Source organism: Sylvia atricapilla, chromosome 9, assembly GCF_009819655.1.
Source record: "Sylvia atricapilla isolate bSylAtr1 chromosome 9, bSylAtr1.pri, whole genome shotgun sequence".
In the NCBI taxonomy this organism is placed as follows: Eukaryota; Metazoa; Chordata; class Aves; order Passeriformes; family Sylviidae; genus Sylvia; species Sylvia atricapilla.
The window spans coordinates 21,960,480-21,983,747 of NC_089148.1; the positions used below are offsets into that span (position 1 = coordinate 21,960,480).

The 23,268-nt window shown below is 38.2% G+C and overlaps 1 protein-coding gene across 3 annotated transcripts; it reads left to right on the forward strand.

Annotated features, from left to right (window-relative positions):
• The first annotated feature begins 200 nt into the window (after positions 1–200).
• Positions 201–20,657, forward strand: TLCD4 (TLC domain containing 4). Of its 3 annotated transcripts, none has more exons than XM_066325245.1 (7): positions 201–315; positions 5,333–5,498; positions 10,016–10,105; positions 12,970–13,028; positions 14,889–14,983; positions 16,741–16,814; positions 19,970–20,657. In XM_066325245.1, exons 2-7 carry the CDS (start codon positions 5,344–5,346, stop codon positions 20,283–20,285), a joined length of 789 nt encoding a protein of 262 aa, XP_066181342.1. In that variant the 5' UTR covers positions 201–315; positions 5,333–5,343; the 3' UTR covers positions 20,286–20,657. The 3 variants fall into 3 exon arrangements, with proteins under 3 accessions (XP_066181342.1, XP_066181344.1, XP_066181343.1); XM_066325247.1 differs by lacking the exon at positions 201–315 and adding an exon at positions 600–667; XM_066325246.1 differs by lacking the exon at positions 201–315 and adding an exon at positions 3,693–3,805.
• Positions 20,658–23,268: the final 2,611 nt, after the last annotated feature.

Below are 23,268 nucleotides of genomic sequence, written 5' to 3' on the forward strand. Positions count from 1 at the left end.
CCGGGCCGTTTCCGCGGGCTACCGAGCCCGTCTCTGCGCGGCCCTCGGCGGGGCGGCTGCGGAGAGAGGGCGGCGGCCTCCAGCGCGGGGCGGGCGGGAGGGAGGGTCCGAGGAAGCCGCGGCCCCTCTGAGGCGGCGAGCGGAGCCCGGCGGCAGGTGGCGGCGGCGGCTCGGCCCCTTTAAGGCTGCGGTTGCCGTAACCCGATCCCCGCCGGAGCATCCTGCGCCCGGGAAGGGCTGTCCCGTCTCCGACGCCGCGGGGAAGGCATGGAGGAGGAGGAGGCGGCGCCGCAGCCCCCGTAGCCCCGCTCTCAGGTGCGGCGGGCGGGGAGGGAAGGCGGCGGGGCGGCGAGAGGCCGGGGCTGGCGGGGCGGGGGCGGTGCAGTCCCTTTCCCCCGCCCCGCGGGGCTGCGCGGAGCGGCCCCTTCCCTCCCTCAGCGCGGGGCGGCCCCCGGGGGCCGAGGGCCGCAGGCGGCGGCGCGGAGCGCGCTGACAGCGCAGGGCTGCGCGGGGCCGCCTCCTCCCGCCGCCGCGGCAGCGCCTGGCCGCGGCCGGAGCCAGCGCCGAGGGTGCGCGCTGCCTGTTGTCTCCTGCCCGCTCCTGCCCGCCCGGCGGCCGCTCGGAGCCGCTGCGAACGGCAGGCGCCGCGGGTGACCGGCACGGCGAGGTAATGCCCGGCTCCAGGGCAGCGTCCCTCGGGGTCAGCCTGAGGGCTCTGCGCGCCCGCCGACTCTGGGCGGGTTCCCTCTCGGGGGCTGTGGGACGCCAGACTGCTGGCGGGGTTTGAGGGAATTTGGGAAATGCTATAGCAGCGGCCACCTCACCCTGAGTACCCTGTTTTTATAAGAAACGTGCTTCATCTGCCGGTTGCTTTGGCGTTCTAAGAGCAGAAAACTGAGTGGAGTTTAGGGTGCGAATAGCCTTAAATAGAAAAGGGAACGACTTAAGCGTGAGTAGCTTGAATTTTGTTGTGTATGTGCTTAATGCTGCTTACTGAGCTAAGTAAGATATCAAACGAATAGGAACTAGCATTCAAAACCAAGAGCACAGCCAAGCTCCAGCACTGCAGATGTTTTATTACTGAGCCTATTGTAAAATGTGGAAACAGTCAGTAGTCCAGTGTTGCTCTCTGCAGAATGGTCGTGACAAGTTTTACGGCTATTGGATTTGGCTTTCAGTTTTAAGCGGATCAGGAGAGCACAGTACTTACTTCATACGATGTCCTGGTATCAGTAGCAGCTTTACGGTGTAATCTTGTTTGGAAATTGATCCAACTCATCTTAAAATCCAGCCTGGAAGAAAGTAAGGGCTGTGGGCCTTAAACATTCTACTGCACCTTTCTTACTGTCTTGTGGCTATACTATTACTTTTCTTATTTTTATGAAGTGAAAAATTGATGTGGAAACAATAAGATGAGGAGAATGTAAACGCTAAGTGCTTTTGATGGTATAACACTTGATAACTTTCCTGCTCCTTTATCCTCTTGCATTAAGTGCCAACTTGTTTCTATCAGGAGTTCATAGTGTTATAATGTTGGGCTGAATGGATATTGTTTTTAATTCTAAATTACAAGTAGAAACAAAATTGCAGGAAAACCACTGCATGTTAATTAGCAAATGAAAACCAACATTTTTTTTAGCTTATGGAGTATGGTGAAAAAAAGTGTGTTCTTAACTTTTCCAAAATTATTGGGTCAGTAGAGTAATTTGAAATAACATTAGGCATGTAAGCATTATCTTGATGAAAAATGTTAGTTTCAAGTGTTTGGTAATATTTATTTACTTAAAGACTCCATTGACAAGCTACAAGAGTGAAGTTCTGATAATATGTAGTTGGACAGTAACTGTCCAATCGAATGATTAAGACAGTAATTTTGGGTCAGCAAGGCAAATACTAATGAAGAACCAACCTGTGTATAGTACTGTTTTTCCTGCATTACAAAGTAGTTACACTAAACCTTCTCTTGCCCAGCTCCCATTAGCTCAAACCCCGTATCAGCTGACAGAACAGTAATCAATGACTATGCAGTTTGGGTGATAAAGTGTCTGCTCATACATAATCCACGAAGTTCTGTATCTTGATCAGACTTTGCTGTACAGCTACGAGAAGATACTTGGGAAAAAAACCCCACAGTGCAGTTGAAGCTGCCTGGCTTACTAACTTTGGCCTCTGTCAAAGAAAATTGTAACCAGAAGCTAATTGCGCTTGTTTAAAGTCAACAAGCACAATACAGCAAGCTATTCAGGTTCAGCAACATGAGTAGTTTTTCTTGTAAATGAAAAGAAAATCCAGTAAAAATCAGTAAAAATTTATGTTTAACAGGATATAGTTGAAAACAACCTAGAGATATGAGAAAATAACAACCTATAGGTATGAGACGATGTTTATAGTTGTATTTAATGACATGTGAAATGCTGTATTTACGCCTGGTCCTTGAATTGAATTAAAATATGACACTATTGATTGCTGAGGTAAAACATAAAATTATTCTGTACTTGGTAGTTACTATATTTAAACATCATCTTGATAAGCATGTATGAAATCAGGCTTGCAAAACTTGAGCATCTGTGAGACCAACTAGAGGGGCTTAGTGATTAATTTTTTGTCTGCCTCTCTTCTCTAAAACTATCGTATCTTCCTCCTTCATGGGCATCATGGTTCTGCATTTGCTAAAAATCAGGTCATGCACCTTCCATGCTGATACCTTTTTTAAAAATGTGTTCCCTCCACAGGCTCCTTAGGAGAAAGATTAGTCTCTTAATGCATTTCTTTCAAGGGATGTTTGCAAGGTTTGTTTAATTCCATAATCTGTACTAAAATGAACACCTGTCAAAAGCTTACTTTTTAAATTTATATTACTTACATTACTTATTTGAATTACTTACTTATTACTTATATTACTTACCTAATAAAATCTTCTGATACTAAGGAAACAAAACATGGTGTTCTCTTGTCCAGGAGATGATGTCAGTGTCTTTGTCAGAGATACTAGTATAGTCGCTGCAGATGAAGAAAATGTAGCATCATGAGAATTGCTATATTTTACTCAAAAGGATTAAGTAGGTATGATTAATGCTCCGTAGTTTTGCTATTTTTCTGAAGAGAACTGTATTTAACCTGGATTTTGGCTTCTTGCATTAATTAAACCGACTGATTTTTTTTTTTTTTCTTTATGTAGTCCAAGAGAAGAGTCGGTTGCTACAGATGAGATAATGTAATAAAAAGTTTTGTCCTTGTGGCTAGAATCTGGAACTGGACACAGTACAGTGCTTCTCACTGGTAGATATTAAGTCATTTTATTCTTTCAAATGATAAGGTTTTAGAAAATTGAGCTTAACACCCATTGTCTCCAGAACTTTACACTATGTGAAAAGAATATTAAGTTTGGTTTGTATTTTGTGTCTTCTTGGTCAGTGGAGGCAAATGGAGAAGTATGTGCAGAGTCAACAATACTGAATATTCAAGATTGTAATTGAAATTGGAAGTTTTGATAGAGTAACATTAAAAAGTATTCAGGATTTATATGCTGCTGCACTAGAACAAGTCTTCAGAAAACAACTGGAATCAATTAGTTTGATGCAATGCACTGCAGTGTGTATGCATAAAATTTTTAGTTTGGGTTAAAAATGCATTTATGAACTGTATCTTCTGATCACCCCCTGTGGTTTGTGTTGCATAGCTGTCCCAGAGCATGGAAGCTGGAATCGTTTGGGGTTCAGCTGGGCAGGAAGATAGGCCCTTGGAGCACATCAAATATGTTCCAAGAATTGTGGAGTTCCTAAGACAGAATTAAAGCTGGTCTGAAGTAAGCACTTGAAATCCACATTACAGAGGCAGGTTCCACTCAGCAAATCTGCTCTTATTTGTCCTGCATTCTGTTTTTATTTATGTAGCTATTTGGGTACTAGTCAGAGGAAGTTTTATTGTCTTCAGTTCTGGTAGAATAAATAAAAAAGAGGTAGAGGAGAAAAAAATTGAGATCACTGAACTTTCTGCTTCTAAATCTTTGAAGATGAAAGTATATTTTTTGTGGTTTTTGTGTTTCAATATACTCTCCATTTACACCCCAAGGTGAGAATATTGTACTTAATTTTTAAAAATGCTATTATTTTGTTATTATGGTGGACTTTTTTCCTCTGTTTTTTTCCTCCTGGAGTTCAAGTTTCTTACCATCTGCAATGCAGATACAATTTCAAAAATCTAAGGCATGTTCACTCATTCTGTATTGCATGTGAAGTAAAGTAAAATGTATTATATCATTGTATCACTTTTGCTGACCATTAGGTTGCTGTAGTAACATCTAATTATGCTGTCCTAAAAGGTCTTAATTTTATTTTTAGATATTTTCTCAAGTAGAACTAAAACAGTGACAGCTTTTTTTATAGTTATTAAAATAATTATTTAATTATTTGAAATGAAGCCATTTGGCTTTTTTTCCCTTTGCAGTTCAACTTAATATAAATTGACATTTTTTGAGTTCGTAACTTCTGCAGTCTTGGAGTAGAAACTATTTCACTGTCAAATTGGGGATGCATGTCACAAGTTTGTGGCTTCTGGGAAAATATCATTCTGTGTTGCAAATACTGGCGACTCAGGAAAAATGACTGAAGCATTTAGAGACTGACACACGTGTTTGGAATTGTTTTGGTATTTCGACCTCACAAAGTAGCTGAACATCCAGCACCCAAAAAGCCAATCAGCTGTGACGATAGGAGGCTTTCCCCTGTGTGTGAAAATGTGCGAAGGTTGGAGTTTTGAGAAGGAAGAGAGCTCGGATGTGATAGCCCACAGACTGTCACAAGGACGAGCTCTCGACTGAACGCAGTGTGAATTGAGAACTACTGTCTCTGGAAAGTGTACAAACAGAGCTGCAGCCAGGCTACTGCTTCTCTGGGCTGACCCTAAAACCTTCCTTCTGTGCTTATCTGATTTCATTGTTGCCTTTTAAAATTTTGTTGGCAGCAGTCAATCTGGCAGTAATGAAACAAGTTTTAGCTTTGGAGGTCCTTGGAACAGGAGTGGAGGCTTCAGAGCTGGTAGTTGCCCTGGTCAGTGGTCTTCACTGCTCTTTTTGTGTAGATAAAATACATGCAGTTTTAGGCCACAAAAAACGTATAATATGCAAATGTTAAAAAACAAATTGCAACTTGTGTATCTAAAAGTTTGGGCATACTTTTGTGCTGCCAATGCTTAAGTAGAAACATTGAACAGGTAGAATCTTTTAGTGAATAATATTTCTGTTGATAAGTTTGTTGTCAAAAACACTTTCTGTGTTTCCTTAAATTAGTTAAATGGAGAATAGAGTGACATTACCTTCTGCTTCTCTTCACAGGCTGAAGAACAATGGCTTCCTTCAGCAACTTGACTATTGGCATTGCTGTTGCCAGTTTTACTGTATTTCAGCTCCTGTTCCACGTTTTAAGTTCTTGGGTGTCGACACGAATAACACCTGGTTTTAACAATCTCAGCCAAAAAAGGAAGATCGAATGGAATTCAAGGTAGAGTGTTCAAAACAACAACAGTTAATGACCTACCTGAAATCATGGACACCTGAAACACCTTTGTGTATATGTGTAACACTGAAGAAAACCTTATTTTCTAAATGCTTGTAGAGATCACAGGGCTGGCTCTACACACTGAACAAGTAGTGCATGTGAAATGTTGAGGCCCCTTCATGGAAACACAACCTTGCTAACACTTGTACATTAAATGCTTTATTAGACAGTAATTCCCAAGTGAAGATCAGTACAAAAATAAAACACCGACTGGTGAGAGGTAAGAAGCTGAAGGGATGCTCTGTGATGCTTCTACTAAAGAAAAGAGATAAAAAATGCCTTTCCAAACATGTATGAAAATCAAAACGATTGGAATTTTTTCTAAATCCCAGTCTATCTCTGGTCATGCTTTTGGGAGCAAAGCATTTTGCTCTCTGTTCTCCTGGTGCTACTACACTGCAAACAGTTTTATATAGGTTAAGATTTTCTAAGGAATTTAATGGAGCTTTGGTGTAGTATTGAAGAGTCAGGTTCATGTGTGTATTGTTGGGGCAGGAGACAGCATGAGGAGGAGGAGGGGGAAGCTGTAGCAGATGCAGGGTACACACACAGGAAGGAGTTGTGGAAACTTAGTCCAAAAACATTCCTCACTCCCTTTATGTTTCTGTACGTGCATCAGTGGGATGTATCCATCTGTATTTCACTTGTCTCTTCAGTTGCAGGACTTCTAGAAACTTGTTTGATCTGTGAGTCTTTTAAGCCATAAAGGAAGTATAAGATAGTAGTTGAAAATGGGATGATCAGTGAGGTTTTATTTGCAACATACTACTCTGAAAGGATATATGTAGTACACAAGGTTCTCCAGTTGAAATTAATTAGTACAGTATAACTTGGAGTAGCCTGTTACAACTTAAAAATATTTTTTCAGATATTTCCCGAATTTAAAGCTCAAAAATGTGTACTGTATGGTTGTCACTGCATTCAAAATGCATTAGTTTGCATTTCTATTCCTCCTCAGTGCTGTTTAGTATCAGGCGTATACTTTTAAAGTTGTTTCCATTGTTCTAGGCAGCATTAGCAACTCAAATACCCTTATCCTTCCATTTGGCAAATACTCACTTGCAGTGTTCTTAAGGGCACCATCTTGATTTCAGTTCCACGTTGGAATAATTACCTATCTGCCAGGACAGATAGGATGCCAGTTAGGATGGCATCTAGGATGCCAATTCACAGTATCAGTGCAGCTTAGGTTTATCTCTCCATTACAATTAACAATAGAGGCAGACAGGGAAAGTAAACTAAACTGTTCCCATGTGAAGCTGAACTATTGTCTATAAGCCACATCAAATGGCCTTTGAATTGCATAATAGGCTTTATGTGAACTTACCCCATGCCTGGTAGAGCTATGCTGGTGTAGTGCTTTGCATAATAACATGAATTGTTTTACACATCACAAGTGTACTAGAAATAAGCTGCTCCATAATCTCTGGGCTACTTTGTAATAGGGTATTTGACTGCTCAACTTGATAACAGTACCCCAGACTATGTCCTTTTTTACCCCTTTGCACTTTTTTTTTTTTTTTTTTCCCCCTTGGGGTTGATAGGAGGTTGTAGATGTTACACAGATGGGTTGTGATCCTGGGCTTCATCCAGTTCAGGAGTTAGAAGGCATGAAACACAAAGCATGGTTCATCAGCATCTTGTGGATGTTATAACTGAGGAAGGAGTGAAGTGAAAGAAAGGCTAGCTGTACTTGTGTTATTTCAGCTCTGCTAACCACAGTGTTTTGTCCAATTGCCCTGTCACTCCAGTATTTCACCAAAATGAAGAGAGGCCTCAAGGAGTATCTTGCAAGTTCAGAGAATGCAGATGAGTATGTATTTCTTCTACAGAAAGCTCTGCAGGTAGAGACAGTTACTATGTCCCAGTAAAATAAGTTGGTTTCATTTAAATTATTTAAAAGTAGATGGTTGTTATTTTGTCCTGTATTGAACTGGTGTAGGGAGTGCAAACACAAATGATTCTGTTGGCAGTGCTAAGGAAACTGGCACAGAGGATGGTTATGCATTTTTATCAGCTCAGCTGGGTCTGGAAGAGGGCATCTGCCTGAAATGAGCTGTAGCATTGAAAATATATTGTTATAGTTTAGAGGGCCTTGTAATCAAGCATTTGAGCTGCAGTTGTTGACTGTATTTTCCATGCTGTCAGTTCTGACATTCTGACCTTCCAAAAATTATGAATGAATAAAGTAATTTATTCTGGCATCTAAAGTATGTGGATACTCAAATTGAGTTAAAAATTGTATTTCGTCACAGATGTAGTATAACTCTTCAAGTTGTTGTGCATATATTCCTGTCACCTCTCCTATAATACAGGCTTGCACCACTATTAAGTAGTTGTGGAAAAAATATTTATTGAATAATAAAGGAGCAAATCTGCAACCTAGCAGTGCAACTTTTTGCAGCTTAATGAGGAGTTAAAGGATGCAAGCTTTGACAAAAATTTCAAGGAAATGTACAGAGCTTGATAGCTTGACCTAGATTCCTTATTAAAATGGACTGTTGTACTGTTTCCCTTCTTCTGCCCTGTGTTCTACAGAGAAGCTTCAAAGTCCAGAGTTAAGGAGGAAATCTGTTCCTTTTTCCTTTTCCCCTCATCAAGTGGTCTACTTCTGTATAGCTTGTATTCTAAACCCTAAGGTTCTGATAAACAGCCTCTTCAAAGACAAATTACAACTGTAAACGAATGAGCTATATTTTAGGACAGATTTTCCTTCTTGCAGCATTATCCTCTCCTCAAGTTCAAAAATTCCAGATATTTGTCAGACATTAATATTGCATGCTGTGCTTTGTTTTTAAAAGGAAAGAAAAGTTCCTGTCTTTTTAAATCCTATGTTACAAGCGTAGACCTTTAAATTAAACTATTAATTATCATTAAAATTCTGATAATTAAATTTTCTTTCTTTGTTGAAAGAAGAGAGGGCAGAAGTGCAGCCTGTGCTGTAATAATAATTAACTGTTCTTATCCAGTTTTTTACTACTCATATTTTAGTAATCTCCACTAATTTTCTGGAACACTATTGAAAAAGCTGCTGAAAATAGCACAGTGACACTCTTGAAACAAATTGTAAATATGGTCTTCTTTATGTAAAGTTACAGAATCTTCTATTGCTGATAGATAATATAACTTCTGGAAATGGAGTAGGGATTATAACCTCTTTCTTTGCAGAGTCTTCTGCAGGAAGTAAGATGTTTACTTCAAATCTTCCATGGTAGAGCTTAGACTCCTGAGAGTGCCTTAAGGATATCTAAAATATTAATGACTTCCAAATACATGTATTCAATATGTACAAAGACAAGAATAAAAAACTAACAGCATCTGTTCATTTGTGTATATATTGTTGGTGCTTTGAATATGGTGTGAAGTGTTTCCAATCACACAGCACTGAACTTAGTGCTCATCTTTCAAACAGTATCTGTGATTACCTATGGATATTTTTCCACATCATTATTTTTTCTTTCTAGTTATACTTAGAAAGTAGGAAAGGCAACAGTAGCTACACAGTATTAGGTGCAGCTTATAGTTGTGCTAAACCCATGGCTAGAGCAGGAAGGTTACACATTTTGGACCTATGCCCATTGCATTGTTCTACCTTCCAAGAATACAAGTGGACTGAAAGGGCAGGAGTGGTTCTGGCTTGTGTGCTGGCAGAAACCCTCCTGGGGGTTCTGTAAACAGGTATTTCTCTATAAGTGCATGCTTGTTAACATGCAGAGTTTATCTACACTGTCCATGCTGCCTGTAAACTGGAGACTGTTGTCTTTGGGGGAAAAAGGTGTCTGGTACCTAGGTGGGGATAAGGCAACTTTGATTCCTGAGGTATATATTCTATATTTCCCTTGTCTGATACAAAGCTGTTAATTGATACAAACCTGTACCTGTTATACCTTGGGTGTTCAGCTGCAACCTATTGTTATACAAGTTTTCTCTTTGAAAACCAGAATCTACTTCAAATGCACTAGAAATTCTATCTGAAGGTTATGATTTTTCATTTAATGCCACCTTCCAAACACAAACTAAACTTATTATGGGTCTTTTAATTTGGTGCCTGAAAGAAGAAACCTGCTGTTGCTCCTGGGCTAATCTGAGTATGAAATTGCATATACATTTTCCAGCAAATGGCACAATACAGAAAACATTTGTTAGAGAGCTGAATGTCGTATTGTTTTTAAAGGTTCATTAATATATGAGATAATTGGAGGCAAATTTAGATGTGTTATTTTTAAGACTACTTTGTATCTAATATTGCCAGTCCCACTCCAATCTTATAGATTCCTTCTTACTAACTGTTTTTTCCCACCTGTCATTGGTTAAGTGGTTGGATGTAGCATAGAGAACAGATGATTGTCTTCCACAGAAGTATCTGGATGCAGTTCAGAATGCCTTTGGAAACATCCTTAAGCACACTATGGGAAGTTTTGAATGGCAGTACCTCCTTGTGACTGTGATCTCTTTTTCAGGACAGTGTCCACATTCCACGCCTTGGTGGTTGGAGGGTTTTGCCTATATATTTTATTGTATGATGATGCTGTTAATGCTGACCGTCTCTGGTAAGGCATGGTACATACATGTTGTGGTTACGCAGTAAAATAATATAATTGAGAAGAAAAAACATAATCCTGCAATGTACTAAGTACTGAATGGTTGTTTCATTTTCCATTAAAATACGTAGTTGTGATGTGTTCATTTTTATGTTTGTACTGTTTGAAAATATGTTAACTATTGTGTCAGTATTAATGTCTTAGTTCAGCGTGTCTGTGTGAAGTGGAATAGATAAAATACGTGCAATTGATTTGAAATAGCATATTAAATTACTAAAGAATAAACTGTAACTATAAATCAGTGTGACTGAAACTCTGCTATTTACAGTAATCATTTTAAAGTGAAATTGAAAAGCTGTAGCAGATCTGGATAGTGTATATCTGTGTGAAAGTTCTCTATTGAACCCTGCAAAGGGTTTGGGTTCAGTGAGGAGAGAATGTGGTATTACTGACAGGTGATGCCTGAAAATAGATACAGTAGATCATAACAAAGACTGGAGCATTGGTAAGCTCCAGGGAAGCATCAGTGTTGTGTGTGACTTTCTGATGGTCTAGGACTTCTCATAAAACTTTCTTTTTTTTTCTGTATGCACTAGAGACTAACACAGATGATGTAGAAATTGTTTTTGTGGTGGTGAGAATCACATGGTAGAAAATGTGGAGGTGGTAGAGATCAGATAAGGAAAAGATGTAAATAAGTGGATTAAATTGTAGCTTCATAGCAGAACAGGGTCCTTTCTATGACTGTTCACTTCACAGTCATTACAGTTTTTCAAGTTTGATAATTGATTAGCATTTTATGACTATCTGCAAAGAAGTTTGAAGAAAGTCAGTCATATGGACTTCTGTTTGTTCTGTCTGCTCATGCATATTCATGTGTAATTCATTTGCCACACATACCACCTTAGCAATCACCAGAGATAGTTCTTCCCATTTGCTTATTCAAGTCACTCCCTGTTTGTCACTCTGCACTGTTGCTTGCATCAAAACCGGCCTGCAAACATCAGGGCTCATTAATTCCATTGCACCTTCTGTTCAAGGAGGTAGGTCAGGAAATCTGGAAGATTTTAGACTGAATTTTGATTTCTCCATTTATTGAGAATAATTTGGGATTCGAACATGGAGTCTTCTTGAAGGGATGACGGATGGACACTGCAGCCATATATATTGTTGCAGTGTTGGTTTAGAAAGCCTAGAGAAGGTTTGATGCAAAGTGACCATTCTCTGGGGAAAAAAAAAGGAGGGAAGCAAGCCATTCCCTGTCCTATCCAGTTAAGTCATGTATACCATTATTGAGGAACCAATGTCATGTACTCAGTCCTTTGCATTTTCTCTGGAGAATATGAAGGCTCTTGAGTGCAGATGGTGATGTGCAGATGTGTGTTGGGACCTCTAAGAAGTTTAGTTATGATGCTGCTGCTGCAGCTGGGAGCTCTAACATGAGGGCTCTATGTAAAGAGTTTCTACTGAAGTTATGAGAACATATCTGTCTATACTCTATGTCTAAACCTAAAGAAGCACTCAGCCCACAACATATGAAGCTCATGAAATCAAGTTTTGAAGCCATGGAAAAATGTTTCCATTTCAAGCTGTTTTTAAAACAATCTCTATGAGCAATCTTAAGAGATGGAGTGAATTACAGACTCTCCTAGTAATGATTTTTTTTCACCTAACAGCAGAATTCTGGTTTTGTGAGTTCTATTTTCCTGTAAACTACCCTCTCACTGAGGGGAACAGTTAGTTTTAGGCACTAAGAAAGCTTTGCAATTTAGTGATCAGATTGTAATAATACAGGAAATCTGTACCACTGCTCCATTCCAATAGGATTAAGGAAAAAATAGTTAAGTAATAGTATTTTACTGTGTTCTGGCTGAGGCAGACTTTGTATTGGAGTTGGCTGTAAGCACAGTTAGGTTCCTTTTTTCTGGAAAGGTTTACAACAAGGATTGCTTTCACAGCTTGTCTTGATCAGTCCACATTTTATGGATCTGTTGATCTGTCATTTGAAGCTCAATTCATATTTAAATGAAACATAACAAAACATAGCTAGATTAGTTGTCCAACTTAATTAAAAAAAAAGGTTACAATCGTTATGCCAAGGAAAGATGACTTGCTTACTAAACTCCTCAAAGTAGGAATGCACAGAGGACAGTGGAGGGAAGAACAGACGTTGCCTGCTGTAATGTGGAGGCTTCCCTCTCTTGAGCTGTATTCATGAGTTTGGGTTTGTTGAACATTCTAGAGGAACCGACGTTGTGTCTGTGCTACTAAGGCCTTTGCCTGCTGAATATTTGGCACCAAAATGGAAGGGACAGAAGGTATGGAAATGACTCTGAAAAGCATTTCTGCTCAAAGGTTCTTTGACTCCAGAGAACCGGCAAATAATTCCTTTCCTGTGTCCTACTCTGTTTATCCCTATAATCATCCATCTGATTATGAATGTGGAAAGCACCAGCTGAGCAAGATATTTTTGTCATCCTTACCAAAGTTTTAGCACTGGCAGAAAACAAAAATGGAGACACAGAGTATCAGTTAAAAGGCTAAGAGACAGCGATTGGGCTGTTCTCTTTTATCCTCAGTTTCCTGAGAAGCCAGCTCAGAGTACTTGCTGGGTTTCAGTTCAAATCTCTAGCAAGGCTCTTGGGGCAGTCTCTGTGCCAAGAAAGGGGTTGATCCTGATTAGGATAGTTAGTAGGTGTCTTGTATCTGGGTGGAAAAGGGAATCTACTTTTATGATTAGAACCCTTCTTAAGTAGATTGCATAATCTCTTACTCATGAGCCAAGGATAATGTGTCCTGATGGGCATTGTGTTCAAGATGTGTATGTCCTTTGCAAATTAGGCTGTAACTATGTATTTCTGGTATGTTTACAGGGGTGACCCTTCAATTGTGAAGCTGAATATTGCTATTACCACAGGCTACCTCATTTCTGGTAATTATGCAACCTGTATATAACATGCATGACCTGTTTATTTTTATTGAGTCACTATACCCATATGTTTATCCTGAGCCACGGTGGTGAAGATGTGATATGTGCATACAATACAGTTTCTTCTGTGGCTTTTAAAATTGCTAATGATTTTTGGGTTGTGGTGAAAGTACAGGATCTTGCTAGCAGATGTGAAAGATGAAATATCTCCCCAAGCACTGAGGAAATGCCAGTGTGTGGCTTTGTGATGGCTTGATGTGCAACCACCAGCTCCAGCTCTGTTTTGTTCTTTGGCCAACTGAGGAGGTGTTAGAGCAGTGCCCTTCACTCCCTTCACGGTGCCTACAACTTGTAGTTCTTCTATCATATGTTTCTTCCTGTGATCTCAGAATGCTGGCACAAGAATTTTAGTAACCTCCAATACAAGCTAAGGCAAATGATGCCATAGGATCCTGCCTGCCCATCTTTTAGTCTCACTTCAGGACAAAATTCAGTCATGTATAAAACATGGAAATTTTAATTATTTACTTTGTATGTTATTTATTCCTACATCTGTTTTTTGTTCTTAATTTTGCTGTCAACTAAAATTGGCATGGGAATTTTGCTACAAAATGCTTTGAAACTTTCTTTTATGTTCTGTGGGATAGTAATGGCTTATCAAAGTAAAAATTTTTTGTCTTATATTTTCAGTGAAAACTTCTATGTTAAGATGAAGTCTCTGGTCAGAGACTGGGCCACAGACTTAGTTATCTCATACTGTATTTCTCAACCCAGTGGAAGTGATAATTTGGTGATCATCATATTCAGTTAAACTGTTCATTACATTAAGTGTCTGGGTTTTTTCATAGCTTCAACTGTCATGTTTAAATTAATCAGTATCTATTTTTGAATAATTATACATTAAACTTTCATTATGAATTAATGAATGCCTTTGAACAGGCATCTCAACCTGACCACTCATTCTCTCTCACTTCCTTATATAGTTGATGTTTAATTATTAATAGGAAGTGAGTGGCTATGTCAGATGATGTAGGGCCCTGCCTGAGGATAGCTAATATAATAGAGATAAAGGCACACACTGCACTTAAGAAAGAAATAGGGGTAAGGTCTTTTCTTTTGAACCTTGGTCAATAATATTCCAGTCCAAAGTACTAATTTGCAGAAAGTAGGGACAGATATTGCTCATTCCAGTACAGAGAACAAAATCTTCTGAATTCTCAGAGCATCATGGGATAAGAAAGATTTTTGTTGTTGTTGGGGTTTTTTTTTTGTTTATTTTATGTTAAAGCTTTCTTTTTAACACTGACTTGGGCCTTTTGCAGTAATTAGAAAATTGGGATTTAATAAAGCAAATATGCTTCTTATTCCAAATGCCTCTTACAAAATATTTTTGGTAAATGGTTCCAAATTTGCTTATATACTTTACTCTTTCATTCAGAGGTTCTCCATAATAGATCCCTGCATTTGTTCCATGTATTTGCATGTTTTCTATGCCCCCTGGAGAACTACCTTTTTTTTTTTCTAAGTAATATGTTCCAGATTTTTGGGGTCATAAGTGTGAAGTTACTGTCAGATTCAGGATCTGCCTTTTCCTTCCAAAATACTTTGGCTAAGGTTATTGCATCTGTATTTCCATTGATGTAGAAAGTAATAATTTATGGAAATTTTTGGTAAAATGCTGTTGCCTAATGCTTTGACTGAAGTAAATTCTTTAGGATTAAGATGTTCTCTTCAGAGGTCATTAATCCAGAGGATTTCTACTGATGCCATATCTTGGTATATCTCTAAAACTTAGAGAAACTATTCTGAGGTCAATGGTTGTATAATAAATAGTTCTTTATAGTCATTTCTGTTCTCTTGTAGATCTATTGCTTATTATTTACTACTGGAAGGCAATTGGTGACAAATTTTTTGTAATACATCACTTGGCAGCTCTGTATGCTTATTATTTTGTACTGGTAAGTGTTGTATTTTCTTGTGACATAAGCAGATGAGATTAAAGAAACAGCTTTTATAGACTTCACTTGCTTAATGTTGAAAAAATATTTCACTGGCTAATGAAAGGCATACTTATACTTTGAATCATTATTTTAAAATATTTTTATCAGTTATTTGTGGTAAGTGCATGTCTTTTCAATGTTACACTCCAACAAAGATGTGTAACTTTGTTGCACTTAAAAACTTTTCTCACTTTTTGCGAGACTTTGGCAGAAGGGCTTTTCATATGATTATAGAACAGGGTTTTAAATAAAACCACAAGCTTGAATATTTAGTTGGAAAGTTAGAAGGAAATGGTTTCAAGCGGTTATGTTCTGCTTCTGTCTCCCAGGTAACAAGTGACAGGACCAGGGGAAATGGCCACAAATTGTGCCAGGGGAGGTTTAGTTTGGATAGGAAGAATTTCTTCACTGAAAGGGTGGTCAGGCAAATGTTCAGGGAAGTGGTGGAATCACCATCCCTGGAAGTTTGAAAGGCATGTGGATATGGCAGTTGGGGATATGGTTTAGTGATGAACACAGAGCACAGTTAATGATTGGTCTCGATCTTGACGGTCTTTTCCAACCTTAATGATGTTTTCCCTGCCCACTGTGTGAATCCCAGGCTTAGAATATTAAAAGTGTTGAAATGCCAGATTGCTGTCAGATTTCCCATGTAAAGGTTAAAAGGGGCTGAAGTTGCACTCACAAGTAAATACTCTGTTTCTGGTTGAAGATAATTAAATTTACTAATATTATCATGGATGAAAGTGAATTTGAGCTCAGTATTAGATACATAAAAATACCACTACCAAGGCTAATCCCCCATGCAGAAAATTCATTAGTTGTTTCTGGAGGAAGTAGAAAGCATAATATTAGTGTGAACTTCTTTAAAAGCATTTATTACTGTGTGGCTATAGCTCTGCCTGTGGATGTCAGTGTGTTGTCTTCAGAGAAAGTTACCCCTAAGTATGTTGTTTCCAAATTGCCTTTTGAGGGTAGGAAATTAGCGTAGTGCAAACTGGCATGAAAAGCTTGAAGTAGTCGGTATTTGCTTGCTTAGTGGGGGGAAAGAGGAATCATGACACTGCACAGGTTGTTCAGGAAACTTAGGGAAATTAGAAAACCCCAATCTTTTTATCTCTACATCTACAAAGTGCTGCTTTCCCAGCAATTGTGTGAGTGGAAACTGTTCCCAGCACAACCAATTGATAAGGCAGGTCAGAGGCTGTGCCACTGAGGAAAGCATGCAGCTGGAGGGGGTGTGGATGTGCCCCGTGGAGGAGCCGTGCCCGGTGCCCCCTGCAGGAGGGAAGAAAGGCCTTCATGTGCCCTTCCCTGCTCTCAAGTAAGACCTCGGAATTCGCATTTGCTTTGGCAAAATGTGCTCCTAAAACAACGCAGGGACGTTTTGCATTCAGTGTTTCTGTTCGGGCTTGTTTAAACGTTGAAAAATCAAAAAACATGTATAATTCTTTCAGACATTTATGCTATCATGATAATTACTAATCTGTGACTACTTATGCGAGTCTTCTCTAGTTAGCTTTTCATGGCCATTTAACTGTATTTCCTATAAAGCTTTGCTTTGAAAGTTCAAGAAAGGTGGCCACAGGTGGCAAACTCAGTTTGATTAAAAAAGTTGAGATGATTTATCATTCTGTGTATACTTAAAAGACTCAAATGACAATTTCACATCTACCTCGTTGATTTCTGTGTGTCTGTTTTGTTTTGCTAACCAGAGCAAAGGTCTGCTGGCTTATTTTGGAAACTTCCGCCTCCTTGCAGAGTTCTCCACTCCTTTTGTCAATCAGCGGTAAGTGGTTAGGGAGGTTTTCCATAGTTCTTTTAAAACTTAATCTGTGTTACTATTTCTGTCACTTAGGAAGTCTTTTTATAGTTGTCAGATGCTGAGAGGGAGTTTACATATTATTGAACTAAGGATTACTATATGAAAGTCTTTTTTGCTATGAAAACGTTTTGCTGCTATAGCTGCAACAGTATAACTAATCTATTCATCCCCAAGTTCCTTTTTAGATTAGACCAGGCTTTGTATGAAATGCCAGCTTTTTAATTAAAATACCGAACAAAAATTTCACAAATAAAATATTCTTTATTAACTTTTGTATATTCATTTAATTTTTATAATAAAGTCATTTTCAATATGGGTGTTTTTTCTTGGTATCATGGATGAGGAATAATAGAAATGTATCTTCTTTGTTTGCTTTAAAAAATAATTCTGCAAGTTATTTTGAGCACTTAAGTATATCTGAAATGGTTAATCTTCACACTTGTGAATAGAGAAGAAAGGGGCAGAAGCTCCTCCTGCAGAGCTGAGTCAGAGCCTGCCCTGGCTGCTGGTTCAAGTGTTTTTACCTGATTTGCTGCTGTATTAGAAAAGGAGGCTGATGATGCCACATACTGCAGCAGGAGGAAAGCTGTCATTGGAGTTTCGTGGTGCTGTGGGGAGGGTGGCCTCTCTCCTTGCTCTGTAGCCACCAGGACACAGCTGGGGGTAGGGATTTGCCCCAGAAAGAATGCACCTCATATAAGGGGCTTTGGTACAGAGCAGGGCTGCAGCCTTCTCCTCTTCCTCCAATTTTTTGCAAGGTAGGATGAGAACTTTCAGTGTATCAGATGCCTTTTTCTTAACCATGCTTTTCGGGATGTATTTCTGCTTTACTGCTTCGACATGTGTGGTTTATATTTTCCAGATGTCTGGTAGAAAAAGCATAAGGCAAATAGAAACTGTATTCCTCCTGCAGACAGGCTGTTGCCCATTACTGCATTGTGACTATAATCTCTGAAGTGTTTTATGACACTGTAGCATTCCTCAGAGCTCTTAGGAATCAAAAAGACTCTGCTGTGGTCCCTTTTGAACATCAGTTTGGTAAACTTGAACTTGCAGGAGGACAGAGTAGAATAATGGAGTTCTCCAGAGCTGCTCTCTGCTGCCCCAGTGCAGCTGAGTGGGAGATATCAGTCTGCTGTAGTCTGTGCTCTGTGTGCACAGAGAAACTAAAGACTAAATAAACACTTCTTCAAGCTTAATGAAGAAAAAACTGTTTATATTGATGTTCATGTCCTAGGGAATGGCTGTTGTCCCAGCTTCTACCAAAATAGGATGTTATCTTGGGTTCTGGTGGGTTCATACATGGATGGCTACCTTTCAGACTGTGACATTAGAAAAAATTGTGGTACATCTGGCTATTAAAAGTAATTCGTGTTATACTTTTAAAATGCCTATGGTGAAATTATGGGTCTTTGAATACTGACATTTAGCACTCTCTCAGAAAAGCAGAAATTGCTGCAGGAGATAATAAAGTCCCTTGCACTAAGTGATGTCATCTCATTAGTGGATGATTTTTTTTCCATTAAATTTGAAGTGAATCAGACCCTTAAAAGAGTAAGTAGCGGGTAATGATAACGACTTTCATTATGTTTCTTGTTTGCATTCTTAGTCGACCAAAAGAGCTCTTATTAAAATATAAAAAGATATTCTAATCTTAGAGCTGTCTGTGTATTTCCTGTCTTTGTTGTTAGGGATCTCTAATTGGAGGTTGTCTCCATGCCAAGCATTTAGATCTTTTAATGTTAATATCAGAATTTATGTAATTAATTCTGAACTGTGGTGGGTAAAATTGTAATGGTAACTGTTATTTACAGATTTTTTTTTTAATTTGCTGGGAAAGGGATGCTGCTAAACAGATGTCCAGATACCTATACTGGCATGTTGTAGTATGTTTGAAAACCATATTTTATGTTATTTCTTGATTCTGCATTGTATATATCATTGAAAGTAAAGGCTTTGATTGTTAATCTGACCAAACATGTCAGGTCTTTCTCTTCATCATGTCAGTAAGTGTTTCTGTGGTGAGGCATCCTGCTTCCAGGCTGGACTGCCACTTCCAGTGCCTGGATTTTAATTGTCCTAGTTGCACGCTTAATGAATTTCTAGAATATGTTCTGTTAGAGCTGGATGTCTGGAAAATCTTTTTAGTGTATTTATAATCACCTAGGTTGTAATTTGTAGGTAATTAAATTAAAAAGTACTCTTAAAACCAGTATTAGAACTGTTTTTTGTTAAATCATTTTAGCCTTGTATCTTACTGCAGAAAAGCTGATTATTTCATTCTCTTTCTCATCCCCCATTACGAATACAGTGATTTAAGTTATTTTGCTTTGGTTCTGCCTGCCATTGCTGCACAAATTTTACTTGTTTATTCTGGTTTAAGTGTGAATGATAAAGGATTAGAGGAGTTTGTTGTTCCTTTTTCAACACTCAGGTTCTGTGTGCTAGGCAATAGATATGCTATATCTAGAAATTTACTATATCTAGAAATAAATATGCAAGAATTCTTTTTTAAAGACCATTTATGACCCAGCAGTAGATGGGGAGGCCGTTTTTATATTTATCTTTTTCACTGGATAATGTTCCAAGTTGTGACGTGATCAAGAGTTCACAATGTCTGGTTCTGAAAATGCTACGGTTTTGGGCTGAACAGAAACAGTCAGAAAATCCCAATTACAAGAAATGAGAGCTCTATCTGGACTACCAAATCCAAATGTAATTTTATAGTTGCTTTCAGTGAGACAAAATTTTAGCTGCTGTTGGTAAAAACTATAATAGCGAGTAATAAATGTGTCTTTATGATTTTAAAAGATAGTTTTATTATTTTCACAGTAGTCACTGAAATGCATGTAGTTTGTCAACTGATTCACAATTCATATCAGGATTTTCTACGTGTTATTCTGCAATACTAGATATCATACACTGCTTAAGTGGTGGGGAGAAAGTGTAGCCAAGCAGAAGGATTTGTAACTAAGTCAAGACAAAGTGCAATAATTTAGAAATTATAAAGCAATTAGAAGCAATTAATACATGACGGATTAAAAATAAACATGAAGTAAAATAATTTTTAATGAGATGGCTTCAAGTCTGCCTGGTATTTGTGAACACTTCTTTTGCAGGTGGTTTTTTGAAGTACTGGGATATCCCAAGTCTTCACTGGCCAACATCATCAATGGTGTGCTGATGACAGTTGTGTTCTTCGTGGTGAGGATTGCCGTCATGCCTGTATATTACAGCCATGTAATTTCTTCATTTGGAACAGAAGGTTTCCAGAGATTAGGATTTGCAGCCCAGAGCGCCTGGATTATCTCAAGTGTTGTCTTGGATATTATGAACGTGATGTGGATGGTCAAAATTGCAAAAGGATGCTACAAGGTCATTTGTCTTATTGGACAGGAGGAAGCAAAAACTCATAGAAATGGAAAATCTGCCTAAAAATCATACATAAAATGAAATTTCTGCTATGAGAATAATTTGGGTTCACTGAAACAGTGCACATTTCTGCCATCGTATGCTCCTATTATGGAAACAAGGTATTACCTCTGTACTGACCTTACTCTTTCCCTAGCCACACTGCCTGCACGCCCAGGGCCACGCTTTGCGGATCCTGTCCAGTGAGGAATAAAAGCAAAAGCTGACACAGATGAGTTCCACATGCCTGTTCTAAGCAGTTGCAAGCATCAGAAATTAGAAAGGAGCAGACTGGTTATTTGCTTATTGTCCACCAGTGTGTTCAAAGTGTTTCTCTCAGGTTTCTCGGATTAAAATGTTTTATAAATCCAGTGAATACTGACATATCTGTTTTTTTAGAAAATGAAAAATTCCCCAAACTCCTGATATGGTGCAATTTTCCAGGCACATTTCTATGTTTTCTTCTAGGAATAACAATCAAGATTTCACTCTTGACAACTTTTTAATTTTTGCAAGAAAAGCTGAAAATTTGGCTTTGATTCTATGAAGTCTTTTACTGATTTTTGTTCTGCCTTATATGAATGCAAAACATTTTGGGAAATTTATTAAATAATTTTATCTAAAATGCTGTATTATAAGACCACATGATATCTTAAAAGCTGTTAAAATTCTCACTTTGATGGTAAGGATTCTCATTTCCTGTGCTAGGTTACATGCAATAGTACGTCTTCTAATATCCCCATGGAGCTTTCTTTGTATGTTAATATGGTAGATGATGTGTGGAAATGGCATAGTTCTTACTGAAGTGCTTTTCCCTTTGCTGCTACTACCTTTGAGAAGTGCTGCAATTCTTCTCAGTATTTTTAACCATTGGCTATTTGGATTCAAAGTTTAATTGCAAAGATATAAAAATCTTCTGTATACGTGATGTGTAACTTTAAGTAGTACCTTTTCCTTTTATGACATTTTATAAGAGTTAAGGGTTTTTGTCACATTTTCCTTGTTAAGCAAGTCAGAAATCTGAGGTGTGACTAAGAACACTCTTGAATTAACTGTGCCAAACTCCTCTAAAGCTGTATGGTAATTCTTTTGAAGGAACAGTTGGACTCTGTAGATGCATTTTTTGTTTGTTTGTTTGGTTTTTGTGTTTGTTTGTTTGTTTTGTTTTGGTTTGGTTTTTTGGGGTTTTTTTGTTTTTGTTTTAAACCATGCATTTGTTAATAGATACTTAGTTATTTTGTGAACTTGAAGGCTTGGAGATCATCAGAGAGGAATTTCACCATCTAGGAATAGTCCTAAATCTCATCTGTAATACAATATGAGGAAATTCTGAGTTATGTTTTATTTTAAATTATTTTGAGAGCTATATTTATGTGTAAATTTATTTTGTTTTGTTTCTTTTAACCAGAATCGTGACTGATTAATTTCTTTTTTTTTTTCCTTGACGTAGGTGTGTTAAAAGTGTCCATCTTCACTGAGACATCAGTGCACATCCCAGTTATTGTAGCAATCTGTTAAAGCAATTTATTTTTAACTGAGAGCATATTTAGCCCGTGCTGGATGATTAGTCCTGTTCCCTCTGACAAAGCTGGGTGACATGACCTTGCCCCTCCACAGTCAGAGGTGTGAGTGCCTCGTGCTGTCCTCCCTGGTGAGGGACTCTGCCATTCCCCTCTTCCAGAAATTGCATGTAAGACCCAAGAGGACTGCATAGGCTGAAATGCCTTTTAACCAAGGCAGCTGCAATGAGTTTAGTTCCCCAGTTAAAATGCTGTCAGGGACTATTGTTTGGACTTGTGCAAAAGGCACTTTGGAAAGCCTAGTTCCATTGCTCAGCTTTGCAGGCTTTTTTCTAAAAGTTTCCCAATTCTGCCTTGTTAAGGGAGATAGCAAGGATTGTTGGTACTTGTGGTTTTTGGGTCCCATGGTTGTTAATACTTCACAGGCCTATGAACAAAAGATCAGTTTATGCCTTGGGAGGGTTAGCAGTTAATCTGTTGAGCTGTACAATCTGAGTGAGCACAGTGCCTCATTTGGTACCACTAAATCCATAGTCTTTGAGAATCCATCCTGTGAGCTGCCTCGCTCAAAGCAATAGACTCCCTTTTATGCTAATTTGCAGAATCTGGTATCTTTTGAATTGTGATTTCAGTGTACCTAATGTGAAATTGTAAAAAGGCTGTGTTTCTATCACCTTTATAATTTAAATATGTATATGAAATACTCTTTTGCTTTTTAAATCCCTAGATCCCTGTGATTAATAGTTTTATAAAAGCTTATTCCTTTCTCAAATTGAGTAAATTCAAACATTTTTAAGAAGAATGATTGAAAATAGAAATCTGCTTTTCTTTTTTTAGGGTATTAGGAAGAAAAAATTGAGAAGACAATATGAAGCAACTCTTAGGGTGATAATTTATGAAAAATTCTGAAATTTATAATTTCTTACATTGATTTTAATATTTCAGTGTTTTAAATATTTTGTTCTCAATGGAGGCCATTCATTAAAATGGTCTAGTTCCACTTTTAGATAGACTTGATAGGAGGAAAAAAAGGTAAGTCAAGGTATAATAACATTGATGTTAAAACTAGATTTAGAAAGAAAAAACAATCCAAAACTGTGCATACTACACTTTGGCCAACAATCCAGGCTTGAAGGGCAGTGGGATAATTCTTTTAGAACAGCTAATATTTTAGATTGCTGCACAAAATTAGTGCAATTAAAATTTTATTTTGCAATGCATTAGCTTTAAATTTTATAATTTTTTAAAAAAGTTACTACAATTATATTCTGATGCAATTATGTTCTATATATCAGAAGAAAATTCATATTAAAAAACTATTAACAGCTGTGGTTTCAGCAAAGACTAGTAAACAGGCAGCAAAGTTGTGATGTACTAAATACAGTAGTGTATATAGGACACTTTCTATCTGCCATTAAAAGCTTATAATACAGCAAATTAGATAGCTGTGGCACCCATTTTTTAAATTGCACTTTATTAATTTTAGA

Coding starts and splice junctions, on each gene's coding strand:
- TLCD4 (XM_066325245.1), top strand. CDS start 5,344: ATGGCTTCCTTCAGCAACTTGACTATTGGCATTGCTGTTGCCAGTTTT. Junction 13,029..14,888: donor CACAGGCTACCTCATTTCTG/GTAATTATGCAA, acceptor GTTCTCTTGTAG/ATCTATTGCTTATTATTTAC. Junction 14,984..16,740: donor ATGCTTATTATTTTGTACTG/GTAAGTGTTGTA, acceptor TTTGCTAACCAG/AGCAAAGGTCTGCTGGCTTA.